At 38.3% G+C, this 20,190-nt stretch overlaps 3 protein-coding genes across 5 annotated transcripts in view; 2 read left to right on the forward strand and 1 right to left on the reverse strand.

Annotated features, from left to right (window-relative positions):
* LOC107731313 (rho guanine nucleotide exchange factor 18) overlaps positions 1-6,217 on the forward strand; it is a gene marked incomplete at its 5' end in the record, with an annotated part of 41,641 nt that extends 35,424 nt beyond the window's left edge. The window contains one exon of the mRNA XM_016542364.1: positions 5,730-6,217. Within this exon, the coding sequence (XP_016397850.1) occupies positions 5,730-5,785 (56 nt within the window). The remainder of the gene's footprint in view (positions 1-5,729) is intronic.
* Positions 6,218-6,448: 231 nt separating this feature from the next.
* Positions 6,449-16,581, reverse strand: enc3 (ectodermal-neural cortex 3). 3 transcript variants are annotated; one of them, XM_016542384.1, is made up of 3 exons: positions 16,402-16,581; positions 13,400-15,205; positions 6,449-7,762 (listed from the first exon to the last, which is right to left on the reverse strand). In XM_016542384.1, the coding sequence occupies exon 2, from the start codon at positions 15,188-15,190 to the stop codon at positions 13,421-13,423; it is 1,770 nt and encodes a 589-aa protein (XP_016397870.1). In that variant the 5' UTR covers positions 15,191-15,205; positions 16,402-16,581; the 3' UTR covers positions 6,449-7,762; positions 13,400-13,420. The 3 variants fall into 3 exon arrangements, with proteins under 3 accessions (XP_016397870.1, XP_016397869.1, XP_016397871.1); XM_016542383.1 differs by having other exon boundaries at positions 13,400-15,197; positions 16,402-16,580; XM_016542385.1 differs by lacking the exon at positions 16,402-16,581 and adding an exon at positions 15,453-15,521 and having other exon boundaries at positions 13,400-15,199.
* Positions 16,582-17,796: 1,215 nt separating this feature from the next.
* Positions 17,797-19,928, forward strand: timm13 (translocase of inner mitochondrial membrane 13 homolog (yeast)). The gene is made up of 3 exons (XM_016542392.1): positions 17,797-18,017; positions 18,913-18,981; positions 19,079-19,928. Exons 1-3 carry the CDS (start codon positions 17,898-17,900, stop codon positions 19,175-19,177), a joined length of 288 nt encoding a protein of 95 aa, XP_016397878.1. The 5' UTR covers positions 17,797-17,897; the 3' UTR covers positions 19,178-19,928.
* Positions 19,929-20,190: the final 262 nt, after the last annotated feature.

The raw sequence follows: 20,190 nt of genomic DNA on the forward strand, positions 1-20,190 counted from the left end.
AATTGTTGAATAAAGTTGTTATTTTTGTTTTTTTCGCGTACAAAAAGTATTCTCGACGCTTCATAACATTACGGTTGAACCACTGATGGCAGATGGACTATTCTGACGATGTCTTTCATACTTTTCTGGACCTTGACAGTGTAATTTACTTGGCAGTCAATCGGACAGTCACAAGCCTCCCGGTTTTCATCCAAAATATCTTAAATTGTGTTCCGAAGACGAACGTAGCTTTTACGGGGTTTGGAACGACATGGGGTAAGTGATTAATGACAAAATTTTCATTTTGGGGTGGAGTAACCCTTTAACGTTGCGGTCGCCCACAAAACATTTGCGTTTTCGCACAAAACTATTGCGTTGCCCTGAGAAACTTTGCATTCACTTGCAAAACATTTGCATTCTTTCGTAAAACTGTTCAGTGTTCCCCCTGAAAAAACTTCTTAGCATTCTAACTCGAAAGTATTGTGTTTCTCCAAGAAACTTTGTGTTCGCTTGTAAAACATTTGCATTCTTTTGGAAAACTGTTGCATTCCCCTAACAAACTTGGCACTTGTTCGCAAAATCAATGAAGTATAGTTTTGTCCTTCCTATTATTTCCATCACAAACTTTTTTGTAAGCAAACACAATGTTTCTCTGGGGAACGCGAAAGGTTTGCGAAAGAACCGTGTCCCTTTACGAGGACATTTCCTATAGGCCACAGCTCCAACCTTAAAAAAAATTTTTCTTTACAAATATTTAATTCTGACAATTTATTCTAATTTTTTCTTTTAAAAAGTGACTTCTTTTTCAAAAATTGGGGTTAAGTTTGCTATAAAATCTTTGGCTCATCAAAAAAAATTTTTTTATATGGTACAGGATATGATTGAGCTTCTAACAGAAACAAACCACATGACGTTAGATGTACATCATATGGTGCTACACACAAAAAGCTAAGGAACGTCCTTGCCCACAGCTGCTTCATTAACCTTGCGAGTTGAAGAGGCTGACACCCCAACACCCTAGAGACTGGCGCAGACAGACGCCTCACTTCCTTTTGTTGTATTATTCATCCTGATGTCACTTTTCGAGTGCCTTTTCAGTTGAGGGGGCCCGTAATTATCAACCGGGCCCATATCGGGATGGGCAGACTCGAGAAGAGACCATCTGCCCCCACCCTGTCTGAATGACACAATGGTCCAATTACGGCTCTGTCCCGTCCTAGAGATACGATTCACTCTCATTCCTTCTTGTTTTTTCTTTCCTCCAGGAAATAGCACTGAATCCCACTCATCCCAAAAAAACAAGGGGCATTATGGTGATGAGGAACTATTTCAAGCATCCAAACATGTGAAGCGTCCTTGGAATGCTTGTGAATAAGATCTGTGGCATGTCAAGCTGCTATCTTTGTCACCATTTGAGCTAAGGGGTGAAGAATCCACTTCCCACATTGGGAAATCTTCGCAAACTATGGCAAATATCAACATTCTTCTGTTGAACAATTCTCATCACGTTTTTTTTCCCTTTGTTCACCTACTACGAGTCGAGAAACGTTTTCAATTTTGAATTTAGCAACTTTTCAGAACCTTTCTCTCTGTTGACTACTGTGAGTCGAGAAACGTTTTAAATTCGATGCTACGCCTCAACCTGAGCCCGTTGACCGCACAAGGCTGAGCATCAAAGCTTGCCGCCGCATAATAACATTCACTGTTAATCAGAGCACCGCTAGATCTGTCAGCGAAGCTTCTGTCCACGCCGGCCCTCCCAGCCACCCCACTGCTGTTTGGTGTAATTACTCCATTGTGTAAACGGTGATTATCGTTCCCCCCCTTCCGCAAAACGCTGTTTCTCTCCGCTGGCCGTTTCTGGCGGAACACTCTCAGAAGTCTCTTGCCTCTATTCTATTCAGATTTCTGTGCACTATTCAGTGCACTATTCAGATTTCTGTGCACTATTGTTTTCACAAATAACTGGCTTGTTTTATGGCGTCTAGACAAAGATATGTTTTGGCAAGGCGGATGGAGGCTCCCATCTCTTTGTGTTTAATGCAGAGTGATGTGCATTTTACTGAGGGAAGATTTATGTGTGCGCTCCAGGAGAACCTGCAACGCGTGTTAAAGCGTGTCAGTTATGCTTCCTGCCCCGAGTTCTCATCATCCATTAACATTGGCAAGAACACATTTAAGCATTTTTGAACATTCTGGGTTACTTGGGTCAGTGTTTATGGCCACAGAGATACAGATCAGATAAAGTTCTTCATTCTTTTACTGCTATACAACAAACTGTTCATATACTTATCCTCTCATCCCTATCTATCTATCTGTCTGTCTGTATGTCTGTCTGTCTGTCTAACTTCAAGGCTTTTGTCTGTATTGGAGAACAATACAAACAATACAGTTGGGGGTAGTTGTGGCCTAGAGAGCTGGGCTTGTAACCCGAAGATTGTGGGTTCAAGTCTCCAGTACCGGCAGGAGTTGTAGGTGGGGGAGTGACCTTCCACCTTCAATACCCACTGAGGTGCCCTTGAGCAAGGCACTGAACCCCCAGTTGCTCCCTGGGCACTGCAGTTAAAAATGTCTGGCCACTGCTCCGTAAATGCAGAGCACAAATTCTGAGTATGGGTTACCATGTCACTTCTAAAGTTATGTAACACATTTTAATAAAGGTAATAATTTCATAAATCATCACAGGTCTGTCTAAATGCTGTTTATGCCATAGTGTGGTGGCTCCCTCCAGTTACACCACAGGACTCTGAGGAACCATTAAAACCATTAACGTTCCTGACAGATCACATCTCGACTCGACTAAAGGAAAGTACCTGTACCCAGAAACCACAGACGCACCTAGGCGTCAGCACTTTGAGCTGCCTGTGGTCAAAGATGGCCTGAATTGCGTCTGTTTGTGGCCACTTTTCACCTACATGTTGCTTTGACTTGTCTGTCAGAGTCGACAACAACACATTTCTTGCATTTCTTAAGGTATGGGAGTTGCTGTGTTGGTTGGGCAATAAACCTCAGCTTGAATAGAGCCTGGAGGGCCTAATTTTTTCTGAGCATAAGAAACAAGATGTGCTTTGCCGGAGGTTCCTGGAGTGTGTAATAACGTTGATTTAGTTGTGATTAGAGATTCTGAGGAGGTCGACGGTTGGAAAGGACGCTTCTGGCCCAAACCTTCGAGGTACGATCCCCATGGGGAGCAACCATTGGAAGCTGATTGTTAACTAATGCAGGATCTTTGTGTTCCTGGAGGCACCCCAGCTGCACGCATCCGCCTGGCAGACACACGCCAATATTTAGGTGAAGGGGGGGCTTGGACCCCTGTTCCCCCCCTTAGTGTCCGTTCCACCCAAATGCACCCTTTCGTCTCAGGGTTACGACCAGCGTTAACCAACTACACACCCTGAAGCCGAGTACACAACCGCCTCCTCTTTCTGTCCATGCTGTGGCAGTCCTTCCTTTCCAGACCGCACTGGCTAGTCCTTTTGTCTTCTGCCAAGTTTCAAACGTCTATTTATGCGTGGCGCATTAACTGCATCGCCGGCGGAATCTTTTTGAATTCGACGGTTTTTCATTTTGCATGACAATGGAGCTTTTGAGGAGTCTCACAAAAACACGCTAGCGCCCGCACACATCCTGCCAGGACCCCTTTGAAAGGAAGATGTCTCGGATCCCTGTGCCTTTTTTGTGTTTCGCCACATTCATTCAGATGCTGCTTCCCATCTGCGCTCACACCTGAAGCACTTAGCGGGTCGACATGCTCAGCTTGAATACGGTGCTTGTGATGAATGAAGTTCGTTTTTTGCCGCCTTTTTCCAGTGTTTCCAGTATACAAAACCCAGCAATGCAATATATAAATATATATGCTTTGTACAACCTATTTTTGTCAAATAAAACTGAGGATAAACAGCAAAGACCTTTTTCAGTCAGTTTGATCATATTTAGTAAATTTTAAAGTATTACAGTTACCTCAATAACCTTTTAAACTTCAAGGATTTTTAAGCCAACTTCAAAATTAGTCAAACTTTTCTGTTCTAGTTTAAACCGTCATGCTATTTATCGCAAAGGTTTCAGTAGTTGCAAAATCGTTTTTACAAAGACATCTGTCTGGAAAACCCAGTTTTCTTCCCCATGGGATTGTGTCCAGCTGCTTTTAGGGATTTCTCCCATCTGGCATCTCTGATCGGCTCTATTAGTGCACAGACCCGTGGCTTTTGACCTCCACATGCATATCTTATTCAAGATTGTCTGGCGGGCATCAGGCCAGCTCTTACTTTCTGTATCAATGTCTTTTTCAACCAGTCTCTTGGAGCTCGGCCATGGATTTGGTTTGGAAATGACTGAATTGGTTGAGATGTAATAGGAATGTTTGATTTCATCACTCAACGTTGATATCATAAAGGAATAGTTCACCCAAAAAAGACAATTTGCTGAGAATATACTCACCCTCAGGCCATCCAAGATGTAGACGAGTTTATCAACAAAAAAGAATTGGAGACGTTTAGAATTTCATCACTTGCTCACCAATGGATCCTCTGCAGTGAATGGGTGCCATGAGAAGAAGAGTCCAAACAGCTGATAAAAACACCATAATAATCCACACCACTCCAGTCCATCAATTAATGTCTTGTGAAGTGAAAAGCTGCATGTTTGTAAGAAAGAAAATTCCATCATTAAGAGGTTTTTAACTTTAAATGTTACTTTTGGCCAAAATATGAGTCCTCTATCCATAAAAGTTGTCTTGTCTGAATCAGGAGAGAAATATGCACAGATCAAGCACCGTTTAAAAAATATGCTGTGTGGATTATTGTGATGTTTTTTATCAGCTGTTTGGACTCTCATTCTGACGGCACCCATTCACTGCAGAGGATCCATTGGTGAGCAAGTGATGTAATGCTACATTTCTCCAAATCTGTTCAGATCAAGAAACAAACTCATCTACATCTTGGATGGCCTGAGGGTGAGAGAACAAGGCGTTGTCATTTGATTAGTGGTCCTACGACCCTCAGAAGTGGGTTTTGCCTCTGGATGAAACTTACCAACATCTGGTCAGTTTCTCCAAAGTTCATTTGAAAGAAATTGTGTTTTTGTAATAAATGCTCACTACTGCAATAAACAGTAGTTTGACTGCATTTATGTCTCTTTGTTTCAACAGACAGATCTGTTCCCTACAATCTGGGCAAAGGATCGCAGTCTGGAGTCTCCGTGCCATTCGTTGGCATTTGCACTAATAACACCTGCCCGGGAATGAGTGGAACGAGGCTGGTGCCATGATATGTACACGTACCCTTTCCATAGTCATGTCAGAAGAAGACCATCTCTGAGCTAAAATAGCAACATGAAGTCGTAAAGTTTGTGCAGAGAAATTGAACTTTACACTCCAGTTTCTGGTGCAGCTGAAAATCGCTGTGGTTAAAATCGACTGGGTGTGACCGACAATTTCAGAATTCCAGCATATCTAGCAAGTTAAGAAAGGTGTGAGACATTCCTTGTCACTCAGTGGATCCTAGTCATGCTAATCCGCTAATCCAATCCTCGCTCTACAAAACAAAAGAACAAGTGCTTAGCATTTTCAGACATTTTATTAAAAAAGTCTTTAATACACCCTACTGTATGACTGACAGAAGTTAGAAACAATAATATTTGGTGTTAAATGTCCAAAAAACAGAAAAAGAATCAGTGATATCAAAAATATATGCACAAATGAAGACATTTCACAACACAAAGAAACAAACATTTCACAATAACGCAACATTTAGCTGGTAACATGTCACTCTCTGTGCTGCTTTCTTTGGCTTCAGGCAACACATTCTAATAACGTTTAAGAAAAACACCCTTATGAGTGTAGATGACCGTTCAACAGTGAGAAGGACACAATGTGCAAAATCTACTTAAGAAAATACAATATACTTCACAAATGTACATACAATAATAGAACATAATCAAGGTTACATGTACGGCAACATCATTTAAGAAGTTTGTTAGGCTTTCGTACACTTTGAAAACAGTTTATTGAAGGTTTGGCACAAAACCATTAAGAAGGAATCCACAGCTTTAGTAGTTTAACCACCTTAAAAACTAAGCGAATGTCATTCACATTGTAAACTACACGTTATCCTACAGTTGAGTGACAAGTAATATTTTGTAGAAAGAAAATGAAGCCTATTTTAGGATAAATACCATTATAATATATATACAATTTGAATAATATATTCTTGATTTTTTTCTATTGTGGTAACCACTTTTTTGCACTACAGTAATGAGAATTTGGGAGGAAAATCTGCTTTAATTGCCTTGAAAAAATGCAATCTAAACCATCTAAAATATTCTTCATTGTCTTTATGCAAAATATAATTTCTTATTTGTTTTTCTTTTTTTGCATTGTGAATTTTTCTTGACAACTAAGAACATTTTACTTCATTACCATGTTTTTTTTTAAAATTTAAATACACAATGTATATTCTTGAATTTTTTTTCATTATGGTAATGACTTTTTTGTATTACAGTAATGAGAATGTGGGGGACAAATGTGCTTTAATTGCCCTGAAAATAAATCCAAAATGCAAACAATCTAAAACCAGGCTTCATTTTCTTTATGCGAAATGTAATTTCTTATTTCTTTCTTCTTTTTTCGCATTGTGACATTATTTTGCTGATAAGTAAGGGTATTTTCCTCATTGCCATAATTTGTCCAGGATTAAGTATTTATTTTTGGTTTTTAAAATTAAAATCTGCATATAACTTTACATAATAAGAAATACATTCCTGTTCTTTGCCATTATGGTAATGATTTTTTGCATTACGGTAATGAGAATTTAGGGAGGAAATGTGCTTTAATGGCCCTGAAAATAATGTCACGATGCAAACTATTTAAAACTAGGCTTCATTTTCTTTATGCAAAATATAATTTCTTATTTGTTTCTTTTTTTCACATTTTGACATTATTTTCGTAACAATTAAGAGCGTTTTCCTCATTACCGTAATTTGTCTAGGATTTTTAAGTATTTATTTTAGGTAGTTTCAATTAAAATATGCATGCTAAAATACTTAATACTTAACCATTTTAAAAATTACATTCTTGTTCTTTTTTCAAGAAGGTAATGACTTTTTTGCATTACGGTAATGAGAATCTGCTTTAATTGGCTTGAAAATAATATCACAATGCAACCCATTTAAAAACAGACTTAATTTCTTATCATTTGGGGGTGAAATACCACCCAAACTCGTCTATTAGCCCAGCCTGGCTATTTGTCTAGTACTTTTATAACAAGAATACAGTGCTAATCAGAGAAGTGTTTTGAATATTCTTGTGAAATAAAATATTCAATAAAAAAAAAAAACTAACTAGTTATTCTACAATTTTGGGTGCATTTCCTCTTTCAAAGGTCACCCAAGTCTACTAAGAACACAATGAGCCCAGTTTCATGCGCTAAAGTGAGTAACCAGAGGCAAGAGTTAATTATTGCTTAATTTATGACTGCGCAGGATCCATGTGAGTGAGCGAGATGCTGAAGCGTGGAACCTCAGGCTAAAATTAACCTGTTTTAAAGAGTTATACCTAGTAAGTTTATGTACACATGTGTTCACAACGCTTTCTGCATCTCTCCGTCAGGACTGCGGTGTGCTGGGACGGGCTCCGGTTGCCATAGTTACCCACCAGACTGACCTAAGGCTTGCTTTCCAGCGCGAGGTCCATGTGAATGTGAAGGAGGAAAGCGTCTCCCCTCCCCCGGCATTCCCAGGCCTCGTGGGGGGGGGGGACTCAGCCACATTCCAGAGAACGCCGGAAGATCTGAGGACGGAAAAACAGGGAATGAGTTACACATGTTGAACTCCACATGGTTCACCTACACTCCTTCACATTAGCTTGAGAAACTGAGTGCATCGCAAAACTATTGGTAACATACGATAGTAACTCCATTTAATCTCCAAGCACCTACTAATAATATCACATTTGGTATGTTAAGCTGCTTTTAATTTCAGAAGAGCTTTAAAACACGTACTATAAAATTGTTCTTGCCCTGTTAAATGCGTCTCATCCCCTAAAACATGTAGGTAATGAAAGTTCACTTGTGCCTAATTTCCAATCTCCCAACATGTTTTTCCAAAACCTATAAAACAGGCTCTTCCTTTAGATGAGTTTTTGAACATTTGACCTATTAAGAGTGTATTTTATCTGTGCGCTTGCATTAGCAGTGTGTAAACCGTTTGACTAAAGGTTAACCAATATCTAGAGAGAAACATGGCAAATAAAATGCAGATATATAATACAATCATTTAATGTAATAAAATGAATAACACTATTATTATGACTTAATATTATCCAAATTATTATTCCTATTATTGTTGTTGTTATTTACTAAGAATAATTAATTAAATTAAAAATACAATGTTATTTATTTTTTTAATTAACTTTTTAAAATATGTAGCAACGTTGCATATAAAATGCAGATATATCATACAATAATTGAATTTAATAACATTACTAACACTATTATTATTCATTAATATCATACAATTTATTTATTATATATTTATATATTTATTATATAGATCAAATTAAATATTTTATTACTGTATTAAATTTAGCAACATGATGGCACAAAATTCAGATATGTAATACAATTGTTTAATAAACTTAACACTATTCTTATTCAATATTCTGTTTGTTATTATAGTATTATTATAAATTAATGATTTTATTATTGTATTTATATTTAAAAATTTACAAATATTTTAATACAAACGATTTAATGCTAGTAAATGAAAATGATGCTGAAAATAAATGGCCGCTTGTTTACACAATACATATTGCAAATAGTTTAAAATATATTTTTTTAAATACACAGTTTATCATTATTATTATTCAACTGATTTTTTTGTATTAACTTTTTAAAATTGCACATTTAAATATGATACTGTTTTATATATTAAACCGTTTTATTATTATTCTCTATCATTTCATTAAAATGTAATAATTTTTGTATTAATATTTTATTGTAAAGAACACTGAGTGTTGTAAATGCATTTGTGTGCTCTCCAAGGAATAACGCTGAGGATTGACACCATTTAAGCTGATTTAGAGTTTAACAGGGTTAACAACGCTGTAAAGTCTAGATAATACTGTGACCTAACTGCTAAAACCAGCCAGCTGATCCGTTCACACCCAGCAGTGTCTCTTCACACCACAACACGTTTCCATGTGTCCGCTGCTGTAATTAAAGGCTTGAACCCCCTTTACAGACAGACATAATGATCTTTCTCTAATCAATACTGCTTTGAACATGATGCATGAGGGTCAAAGTTCAGATCTGAAAACAGACAGAAAAAGCCACTAAATTCAAATGCTATTCGTTTCTCCCAATACTGCATCTTCTCCGGACACGGTGTCTGTTTTTCCGTTGTTGAGACGATCAACACTCCAGCAGCATTAAAAATACTACCTGAGAGAGAGATCAGCGTTTCACAAGTACAGCAGCTTCAGAGCCGGTTATATTTAAACAGAAGCATACCGTATTTCAGACCTTTGTGTTATTTCTGGGACGTGGCAGAGACACTTTAATTTAAGATGTAAGAAGCGATGCTACACAAACCACACAAATGCTTCGGTGAAGTGAACTTTTCACTGTTGCGTAAGGGCTCATCCATCAGCATCAGTGGTCTCGCCCGACCCAAAGCAGCAGCAGGACAGGTGACCTTTGACCCAGTTTGGAGCCCTTGGAAATTCCATTAAAGCGAGTCGAAAGACCCGAACACATGCCTGGGATTCAATCAGCTTGTGTTTAATAGATTTGATGGTCTTGTTTTCATCACCTAGCACAGCCATAAACTGAAAACCTTCTTATTTGTCTTTATTACATCTACTTCATGCTTCCAAACTCTGGAATTTACTACCATGTTTTATTAGGCAGTCAACACATTTTCCAGCTTTTAAGGGCTTTGTATTCCAAGTTTTTTATTATTATTATTTTTATTGTGTTAATCTCACCTTTTAGTTGTTTTTAAGCAAGCACTTATTTGTTTTCAAGTTATTTTTACAGAATAAATTATAAATAAAATGTTCTTTAATGTAATGTTATTTGGGTGTTAAATTATTAATCACTCAAAATTATTAATCAATTTTTTTTTAATAAATGGTGAAAACAGGAATTAGTAAGACTTAAAATGATCAAATAAATGTCTTTATTTTTACTAGTTGAAAATAAATGGATAAATAAATAAATATTAATCTATAAAATTTAAGTAATAAAAACCCATTAATAAAAATTAAACAATGCCAAGAAATAAATAAAATCAATATTTATTTAGCACAGCTAAATGGTTAAGTAGTGGTTTATCTACTTGTCTGGAAATTATAATTTTTTACTAAATTAATAATAAATAAAATGTTATTTATTTGTTCGAGTGCTAAATAAATAATTTATCACTCATACAAATGTATTTTAAAAATGGGGAAAACAATAATTTTCATGATTACTAGTAAACATTTAAGAAAAATTAAGAAAAACATTTATTAAATATTATCCAAATAAATTATTTCCACCCATTGTTTTGTATCACCGTTGCTTTTTAATCAAATCTGTATAGAAGTATATAATTCAATGTGAATACACTAATACCGTTAGGGCAAGTTATTTATTCTTCATTGGCTCAAGTTAAAAAATATAGATGTGAATCTACCTAAATTTTTTAATTGGATGAATGAACATTTTTTTTCAGTGTAATATGTATAATTCACATTTAATTGTTTGCTTGTTTATAACCCTTAATAAGACTTAAATAATACTATTAAATATTTCTGCCGCACAGCTAAATTGTTAAGCAGTGGTTTGGCTCTAGCGCTTTCCTGATGCTTCCAGCAGATGTAATGAGGGTCGCGGGGTGAATTAATGACAGCTGTGTAAACCTCTGCGCTGAGTGATCTGTGATCTGCTCCTCTAACGGATCCATCCCAATCAGCACCTTATTTATTAGGAAACACCCTTTGCTTTGCATTATGTGCCGCCTCTCAATATTCTGGCAATGTTTACTAATGAGCAAGAGTGTGCGGGTTAACATATAAATCACAGTATGGCAGATTAAACCACACTGGCTCTTTTTTTTGCAGAACTGAACTCTAATTGATCTCTACATTAACAAAAATGTTGGGTCTTTTCGATCTATGCGCCCCTGGCTTGAAAAACAAAGCCGGTTTGTATGCGGATCGCAACCTTTTCACCTCTTCTGATGTATGAATATTATGCAGTTCTGATTAATTACACCAAGTGAGTTCCCGGCTGAATGACCCGTTTGATCTATTTATGGCTGGTAACCAATTTGAGGCCTTTATATTATTCAATTTCTTTCCGCAGGTCCTGCTTCCACGGACAAAGGAGTGAAAAAAATATCCATCAACTTTATGTAGATTCAGCCGCGCCGCAAGGGCTCAGTGGGACGCGGTGACTTTATGCACGTGTCGGATAAGAAAGGCCGGACACAGATGCCAAAATAAAGGATCTTTTTGTTAGCGTTTCGGATGGCTTTTTAAAAGATGCACATTAATAAAACATTAGTATTGACTGTGAGGGTCACTTTGGTCCGCCCCGTGGATAATAAAGCCGTCCTGAGAGCCAGGAACCGACCCTTGACCTAGATCAGGTGTGTCATACAACAAACAGAGACTCATATGGTGTATATTGGATGAGTGCCAGTTATGACAGCCTGCTCTGCAAGACCAAAGAATGAGAAGATCTTGATAACTTCCTCCCTGGAGCTCGTGTTACAGTTTGGATTACTAGTCTTGCCAGCTCGAAAACATTAAAGTTGCCTGAAGACAGGAAATATAATTCATCTGTAACCATGGAAGATCAAATCAAGCGCAATGCATTGTGGGATACACAGCTTTATAATTCATATGTTGACAAATGATGTACACATACTAAATACTGCAAGAAAAATATGCTAGCATGCTGTTTCAAACATAACCCAAGTTGTCTAAGAAGAGTTTTATGGCTGTGATTCCTGTTAGCCTTGAGGTATTGATGCTATGTTAGCTGTGAGGCTACATTCATCAACATAGGAAACCAATCTGTATTTGTCAAATCATTGTTCGAGTAAATACAGACAGCCCATGTCTTTCTATCCCAGGTTGGGATAGAAAAAGTATACTAAGTATGTTAAGAGAATTGCGTTCCATCGAATATCTCAATGGTTAACTACACCAAGTCAAAGTCAAACAGTGACTCACAGCACTGATATGCAGTGACAATAGGAAGGAAATGTATTTGTATTTAAATGGGCGCGACTAACTGGTGAGAAATTTTCTGAGATATCTGCATCTTTGGTGCGACGCATATTCGTAAAGCGTACTGGAAGTCGGTTGGTGGCAAAAGTGAACATCAAAGAGAAGGAGATTTTCTCTATTTGTATTCCTCGCCCCGTTACGAGATGACAGCTTCTGAAGCAATGTGTATTTTTAGTTTTAAGCTGCTGGCTGCCAAACGGTGCAAAATATAGCTGCACCCTATTCCACATGCCTTGCTCGCCGTTTCTGACAAAGCTATTCTGTGCAAAAATCTACGGCAAATTAGTGGCATTCAAAAGAGCTGGAACTGCACCGTTTGCACTCTCAAAGAAGGATAAAACAGACTTGTCAGCTGCAGCTTTGCAGATCTGGGGCCTCGCAGGCTCTCTTCTGTCTGTCTCCACCCAAACCATCTGTTTATTATTGAGGAAGGGCAAACAGCAGTTCCCCTAGGCATCTTTCCATTCAGTAAGCGCTGAGCTCTCGGTAACAAGCTGCAAGTGTGCTAAACTTGACGAGCTGTTTTAGAAGCTGAACTAGCGAGAGTTACTCGAGAATTCTTCAAGCAAAGGCCTTTTACAAGAAATAAAGAGGTTAAGATGCCACCTGACAAGTTGAAAGGTTCCAGTCTCCATTCTTGAATCTTCCTGCCAAACATTAGGCCTCAATCTCAGATATACACACCTTCTCTAAACATCATCAGCCATTACTTAAGTTTGTTATCTGTCTGGCTACTGTGTGTGCTAGCGAGAACAATAAGCCCTGACATTTATTTAAAAGAAAAGACGGGGGATTTGTAAACAACCCAGGGAAGCAAAACCACACGCTGTTTCAGTGGAGCAATGTGCAAAAAATGGTACAGGCCTTGCCATAGGCAGAACTACAAGCATGAACCTGATCCTGTTCTTGCTGGAAGCATTTGGAAAAGCCTGTACGCCCCAGAAAGATGCGTTTTACTCTGTAATTTGTGCTGCCACATTCCTTTTCAAACTATTAAGGAAAATTTCGTCTTTATTTGACACCAACAGCACTAATTACAGTTAGACATTTTTCACCAACAAACAAAATTACTGCTTAATACATCTGAGAGGGCTTGTAGTCAAGGCAAATTTTGTCAATTGGACAGTATCACCGGACAGTACTCACCAAATAAGAGACATATTTTCTTCAAGATGGGAGGTACTTCCAGGTGCTGACAAATGCTGTTGGGATAAGCGAATATGGTACGCTTGTTATGCTATCCCATGAGTCCGTTGACGGGTCATAGCAGTCCAAGGTTTTACACCTCTGTGCCCCAAAGTAGCCCCCGACCACGTAGAGGCGATTCCCTGACGCCACTGCATGACAGCTGATTCTCTTGGAAGTCACGTCACCAAACTTGGTCCACTGGAACGTCTCACTATTGAAGCGGTATGCGGAGCTCGCAGAGAACTCTGTATCTCCACCAATGACCACAACATGGTTCCCAACAACTGCTGCCGCTGTGTAACGCCAGAGCTGAGGACAAGTGGCCGGGACAGTCCACCTGTTCTCACAGGGGTCGAAGCACTGAACCTTGGGATACTTGTCCCTGTTGACACTAGTCCCTCCGAAAGCAAAGAGTTTGTTTTTGGCCCCTACAACAGCAGCATTGCTCACACCCTCTCGAAGAGGGGCAACTAGTGTCCACTTGTTGGATTGGGGGTTGTACTGCTCCACTTGTTTGAGAGACACAGACGGGGACGCAGGGAACGACCCCGCAAGGGATGTGTGTCCACCTACTACATACAGGCTGTGGTCAAGTTCTGCTGCACCATGTCCGAATCTAGCAACGAGCATCGGTGCAGCTTTGGACCATTCGTCATGCAAGGTGTCGTAGACCCAAACGTCTTTTGAAGCCCCATTTTCAGACCCTCGACCACCTGTGACATATACTTTACAGCCAATGGCACAAGCACTACACTCTTTGCGAGGGCTAGGAAGGTCCGTTTTGGGAGTAATCTCCTTTGCCTTGTGATCAATCATGTATACTTTGTCGCACATGAACGTTTGGCCTCCTAGAAGCAGAAGAGCTTGGCTGACCTTCCGGGGTCGGGCGCAGAAGCCTGTGACAACGCCGTCATTCTGCAGGATCTTCATTTTGCAGCGGACAGCGTCTTCCACAATCTCACGGCCCACCTTGTGTCCCATGACAAGCTCCTCAGATGCAACGTTCTTTAGCAGGTAGGTTTCCGGAAGCAGGGCGAGTCGAACACAGCGCAGAAGGTCGGGAAGATCAAGGTGTCTCCTTCCGATGTCTGCTCTAACCCAGTCAATAACAGCCTCGTAGACAATACTTTCATCCTCAACCTCCAGCTCCTCACTAAAAACAAGCTCTTGAACTTTATCTTTGGGCAAGCTGAGGAAATCTTCAGTGTGGTACAGATTAGCAAAATTAGCCAGACACATTCGCCAAGAAAGTTCATACAGCCTCTGGCACTGATGAGCATCGGACAGAAGCATCATTCCAAGGCAGTTAGACGGATGCAGATTCTTCTCCAGAAATTCTGCAGCGGCATCACGGATGTCGTGGAACTGGAGCATGTCGCCAGCCTCCAGCAAAGACTCTGCATTTTCCTCGTTAATGATCACCCGGGCAGAGTAGGCGTAGTCTAGCAGGAGCTCCAAAACCTCTGGATGCAAAGAGTCGTGGAAGTTGACCTCAGCATCGCGACTCTCCTTCAGACCACCGCTGAACATGGCCTCAAAATAGCGGCTACATGAAGCCAGAACCGCCCGGTGGCATGGAAATGCTCGATGTCCAGCACGCAGGACTACATCCGTGAAGACACGTCTGTTGCGGAGGAGGTTGAGTTGGGTAAGCAGGCTGTCTGCATGTGATGTCTTGTGGAACAGCTGGATGTTCATGGACCCAGAGCTTGACCTCGACTTTCGGTTCTCGTGATTACTGACAGACATCTTTAAACTGGATAAAAGACAAAAAAAAGAAACAATTTCCTTTCAGACCCCTTTTGATAAAGTATTAACATCTTAAATCATCTGTGGACGTTCATTTGATATTACTCAGAAGGCCTATTGTTCAGCAGTGTTTAAGAATCCTTAACATATAATTAGACAGTGGATACATAATAGTTAGGGCAATTACACTTGGAATCAACCATCTCGTTGGACGGCAGTAAACCCATAATCGTTTGTTAAACAGCAATAAAACATTACAGCTTGAGATTGCTCTCCCTTTCAGTACGAGGGTTCATCATTCATAGGAAATGAATCATCGCCATCCTCTTTGATCTCTGATAAAGTTACTGCTCTTAGCTATCATTTTATCATTTCAGTTATGCATAAAACAATCCAACACTGCACAGCAGTATGAAACCTAATTGTCTACCGGCAGTACAATAGTGAATGAAAATGAAAGCTGGAATAATTAGAACATTTATATGTTTTTGCGCCACATTTTAAATATTGTACATAACAAGGCGGCTTTGAAATACATTCTCACTGAAAACAACAAACCTACCCTTTCGAAAATTAACTACAAGTAAAACCCAAAAAACAATGGTTACTATAGTTAAACCACAAATTAACCATGGTGTTGCTACACTAACCATAGTTTAACCTTGGTATTTGTAGTAAAACTGTGGTTATGCAAATGGTAATCAATATGCCCAAAAAAAACATGGTTACTACACTTTTACTATAATAAAACCATGGTTAATTTTCTTCAGAACGCCTTTAAACAGCCACCAAAACATCTCAAAGTCGGATCAACCAAGATACAATGACCCCTGAATTTACCATGGTATCAATAAAATGCCATAGTTTCTATATTTGTTGTTTCTACAATTGCTGTCTTGAGAAAAATAATGCATTCAAACTTTTCAGTAACTTTGGTTACCATGACAACACGTGATTTTTTTTAATTAACGTTTAAGTAACTTTTATACAACAGATTCTATATTTTTTCTTTACTTATAAAATACAGAAAAAGTGCATATTACATGTTATAAGATTATTTCGCAACGTATTCAAAGATTTAACGTTAAAGCGAAGGTTGAGGTGACAGGTTTTCGCCAGACAGGTCTAGTGAGCAGTAACGTTATAATCAATCTATACACGTTTGTATATTGTAACATTGTGTTGTATAACCAAAAGTAGTATGCCTTTACCTTATTTCCTTTTCACGCACGGACTTGTACAGTATGCATTCGACTTATAAGGGCGCGTGTTACTTTAAGACGTCTCGCTGAAAGGTTTCAGTAGTAACATTTCTCGAGATGAGATCAATCTGAAGTCTGCGAGATCTGTCTGTTACACGCTGCCGGGGAACATTACTACTGTGAGTTTTGAGCTGTGAGTGAGTGTGTAGCGTAGATCCCAGTCGCTCCTCCTCCGCGTGTTAAATGTCCAATCCTGGCTGAGGAGGTGATCTTACGACGCGTTTTAATAGCAATCAGAAGTGTTTCGGAGGATGAGTGATCATGCACATGTCTGTGAAACTACTGAAACACGATGCATGGACATTTTAAAAAAATTATGTCGAAAGTAAGACCAAAAATAGCAGTTTTAAATACAGTATAAATAAATTACAAAGTCAAATAATAATAACTTAATAAAAAAAATTAAATATTTACATAAAAAAAATTAAACAAGTACCATTACTACCACCACTGTACATTGAGTCTCTTTCATTATGGTATTTAGTGTCAATCCACAATGTTTGCTTTCCAACACAATTATGCCAACAAGAAGGGCATGTGTTATTCTTAGCATCTTTCTTTCACCCTCAAAGAGGTTGTTGTACAAACAACACCAGTGTACTTGTACTGTGAATGAGTGAACACTCACTGTACTCTATGGCTGTTAATTACTGTCAGACCCCCTGCCAACACTTAGTGTTCATGTCTAATAGAGTTATTAGAGCTTAAACAGCCGTTACTGTCTCAATGCCCTGTTTACATCGTCTTCAACACCAATTATATCTGACTTTCCTAACGAAATCCTTCTGGCAGGTTTTATACTTTCAGCTTGCACTGCCTGTTATGGCTTTAGACACGTTTAGAAATTATTATTATTTCATTTTACTGTATTGTTTATTTATATGTTTGTTTATTATAAATAACTAATGACACTGAAGAAAAAACGGTTAAAAATATTTTCTCCACAGCAATAACCTACCTGTTAGAATGCAGCGACACCTACTGGACGGAACCCATATTGCAATAATGCGAAACCATTAGAAAACACAATTTGTTATTATAAAAACAGATATTTGTACCAAAGATTGCAGACTAATAAATATTTATATGCTATATTACTTTTACTTTACTTTTAGTCATTTAGCAGACATTAATTTAGACATTTAGCAGACATAATATTTTTTTTTTTGCCTTTTAAAATTGCAAAATGTGTTAAATAAAAAATGATAAATCGTTTTAAAATCTGAATATTTTTGTCGTTTAAAATTCATCTGCTTATGATTTAGTTGTATACTTTTTTTTTTTTAGTTTTATTGTAGTTAAAAACTTCATTTCCCATAAGTACACAGTCAGGATGTTTTCCGGAGCGCTTCCGGTTCATTTCAAGGGCAAAATTATCACATGTACCGAAGCGACACTGACTTTAATCCAGTGTGTCACTGTTATTAGATCTAAAAGTGTGTAAAATGGACAGTTTCGGTTCAGATTTCTCTTCGGGCGCTTCGTCTGGCAAAATGGACACTGGCACTATAATGGAGCAGGTCAAAGTTCAGATTGCTGTTGCAAACGCGCAAGAGCTGCTGCAGGTAAGTGACTAACCTCTTATGTTAAATAGTTTTCTAGTAAGTCTGTTTTTGAGAGGCATGTATTGGATAGTTTTTATTATTTTATATTACTAATATATGGATTAATAGAAATGTACCATGGTAATAACGTGGTATAATTTGGAGTACCATGTGGTGGTTATCATTAAACATAGTTGTATAGCAAAGTAGCAAACTTCATCACTGTGTACACTTACAGAAATGTACCATGGTATTATCCAGATATTTTAGACTTGTATCATCGTACAAACAGTCCTTTTGTAAGTCTTTATCTGTATACTATGGTAAAACTGTGTTTTTTAACATGTTCCATGTTACTACCACGGTAATCTTTTAAATACTGTGAAATGCCATAGTATATGAATATGGTACTCTTTCAAAAAGTACTGTGGTGGCACCATGCAACAGTGGTGATATACATTGATTTAGATACTATGGTATTCCAAAGTATGTCCAAAATACCATGGTACTTGTCCTACAAAACGTCTGAAATCAATACAGAAAGTACCATAGTAGTACCATGGTATTCTTGCAAATACATTTAAATACCGTATCTATTTATATAATTATTTTAAAGTACCATAATATTACAATGGGATACCACCACTATACTATACTATAAATAATGATTTTGGTGTAAATAAAACAAGATTGAAGTAAAGAAAATATAATTTCAGTGGTTTTGCTTCGAAATGTAATTTTTCATAGTAATTATTTGTAAAATGTATAAGCAGTTTCTGACTGAATTGTTTCTACGTAAATCCTACACCAAAAATTTTCACCGTATGATACCACCGTAGTACTTTTTTTGTAAGGTATCACTTATAAAAATACAATTATTCAGTGCATTCCTAATGGTATTTGTCCTGCATTGCAGAGAATGACTGATAAATGCTTCAAGAAGTGCATTGGCAAACCAGGAAGCACATTGGACAACTCAGAACAAGTGGGAAAAATACTTCCTATGCCATGAACCGTGTTTATTTAAGAAAAAACAACAACATCTAAACCCTGTAAATTTGTACCCCTTTTGTTTTTCCCAGAAATGTATTGCCATGTGCATGGACCGCTATATGGACGCATGGAACACGGTCTCCCGTGCATATAATTCAAGATTACAGAGGGAAAGGGCACGTATTTGATGTGCAGATGGCAGCCGGTACTACCTCAGTCCTCAGGTAGAGATGTCTAGTCTGTAAATGCACGACGGGTTTGTAGACTTGGCTCTCTTACCACACAACATCAGCTGATGGCTTCAGAAGCAACCAGGTGGTTGGATTTAGACTTTACATGGACATTTTTCATTTCATTTTGTGTGTTAAAAAAATTGATTATTTTAGTAGCAGTTCTTTTGCTTGAAATGATGGCCAGAATTGGGATAACAAAAGAATGGGTCTGGATCCAGTTCCTGTTCGCTGGTTTAAAAACAATGCTAAATTTGGACTCCTCCACTTATGTTGTTATCTATTCATTAAGCAGAATCAAAATTCAGTGTACTATCTGTCTGCCTTTTGTCATTGGGTGTCATTGCTCCATTTCCTGAGGGAAGGGCTCACTTTACCAACTCCGTTCCACAAACCTAGTTCTATTCCCAGAGGGGGAGAATTCAGAGGCGTCTTTGTTGCAATAATTGTCACTTCTTTACCAGGAGCGGCTGAACAGTCCTTCTAACTTACCTCTGAAGAACAAACCGCAGTTGTCGACCCTGGAGTGTCATTTGTCTCATTGTCTGTTAAATACAGTAGTAGGGTTGTCTAGAACTGCAAACCCTGTAAAAGCAGTTCCCTTTGTGTACACACGTCAAAATTCCCCATTTCCTTCGCTTTATTAAACATCGAGACGCAAACTCCACCAGGACATGTCCAGACAGATGTTGTGTGATTGTCACCAAGCTGTTTTTATGGAATGTAAATAAATACCACAGAATCAGTCCATTTTTATTGATGTTTATTCTTTCATTGGTTAACAGGTGTAGCACCATTTGTACAAATTAGGACTGAAACACTATTGTACATGTTGCATTCTCAGCGTTGCCATATGGAGGGCTATAGCATGCCTTTCCACAAACTGTCTTCTACAGCCTGGTCAAGTTCTGTCATGGCAGAGCAACACTTTGAAAAGCATCAATGTTTAATGACACAGACTTTTGTATTGA

The sequence above is a fragment of the Sinocyclocheilus rhinocerous genome, unplaced genomic scaffold, assembly GCF_001515625.1.
Source record: "Sinocyclocheilus rhinocerous isolate Xijiao unplaced genomic scaffold, SAMN03320098_v1.1 scaffold3173, whole genome shotgun sequence".
In the NCBI taxonomy this organism is placed as follows: Eukaryota; Metazoa; Chordata; class Actinopteri; order Cypriniformes; family Cyprinidae; genus Sinocyclocheilus; species Sinocyclocheilus rhinocerous.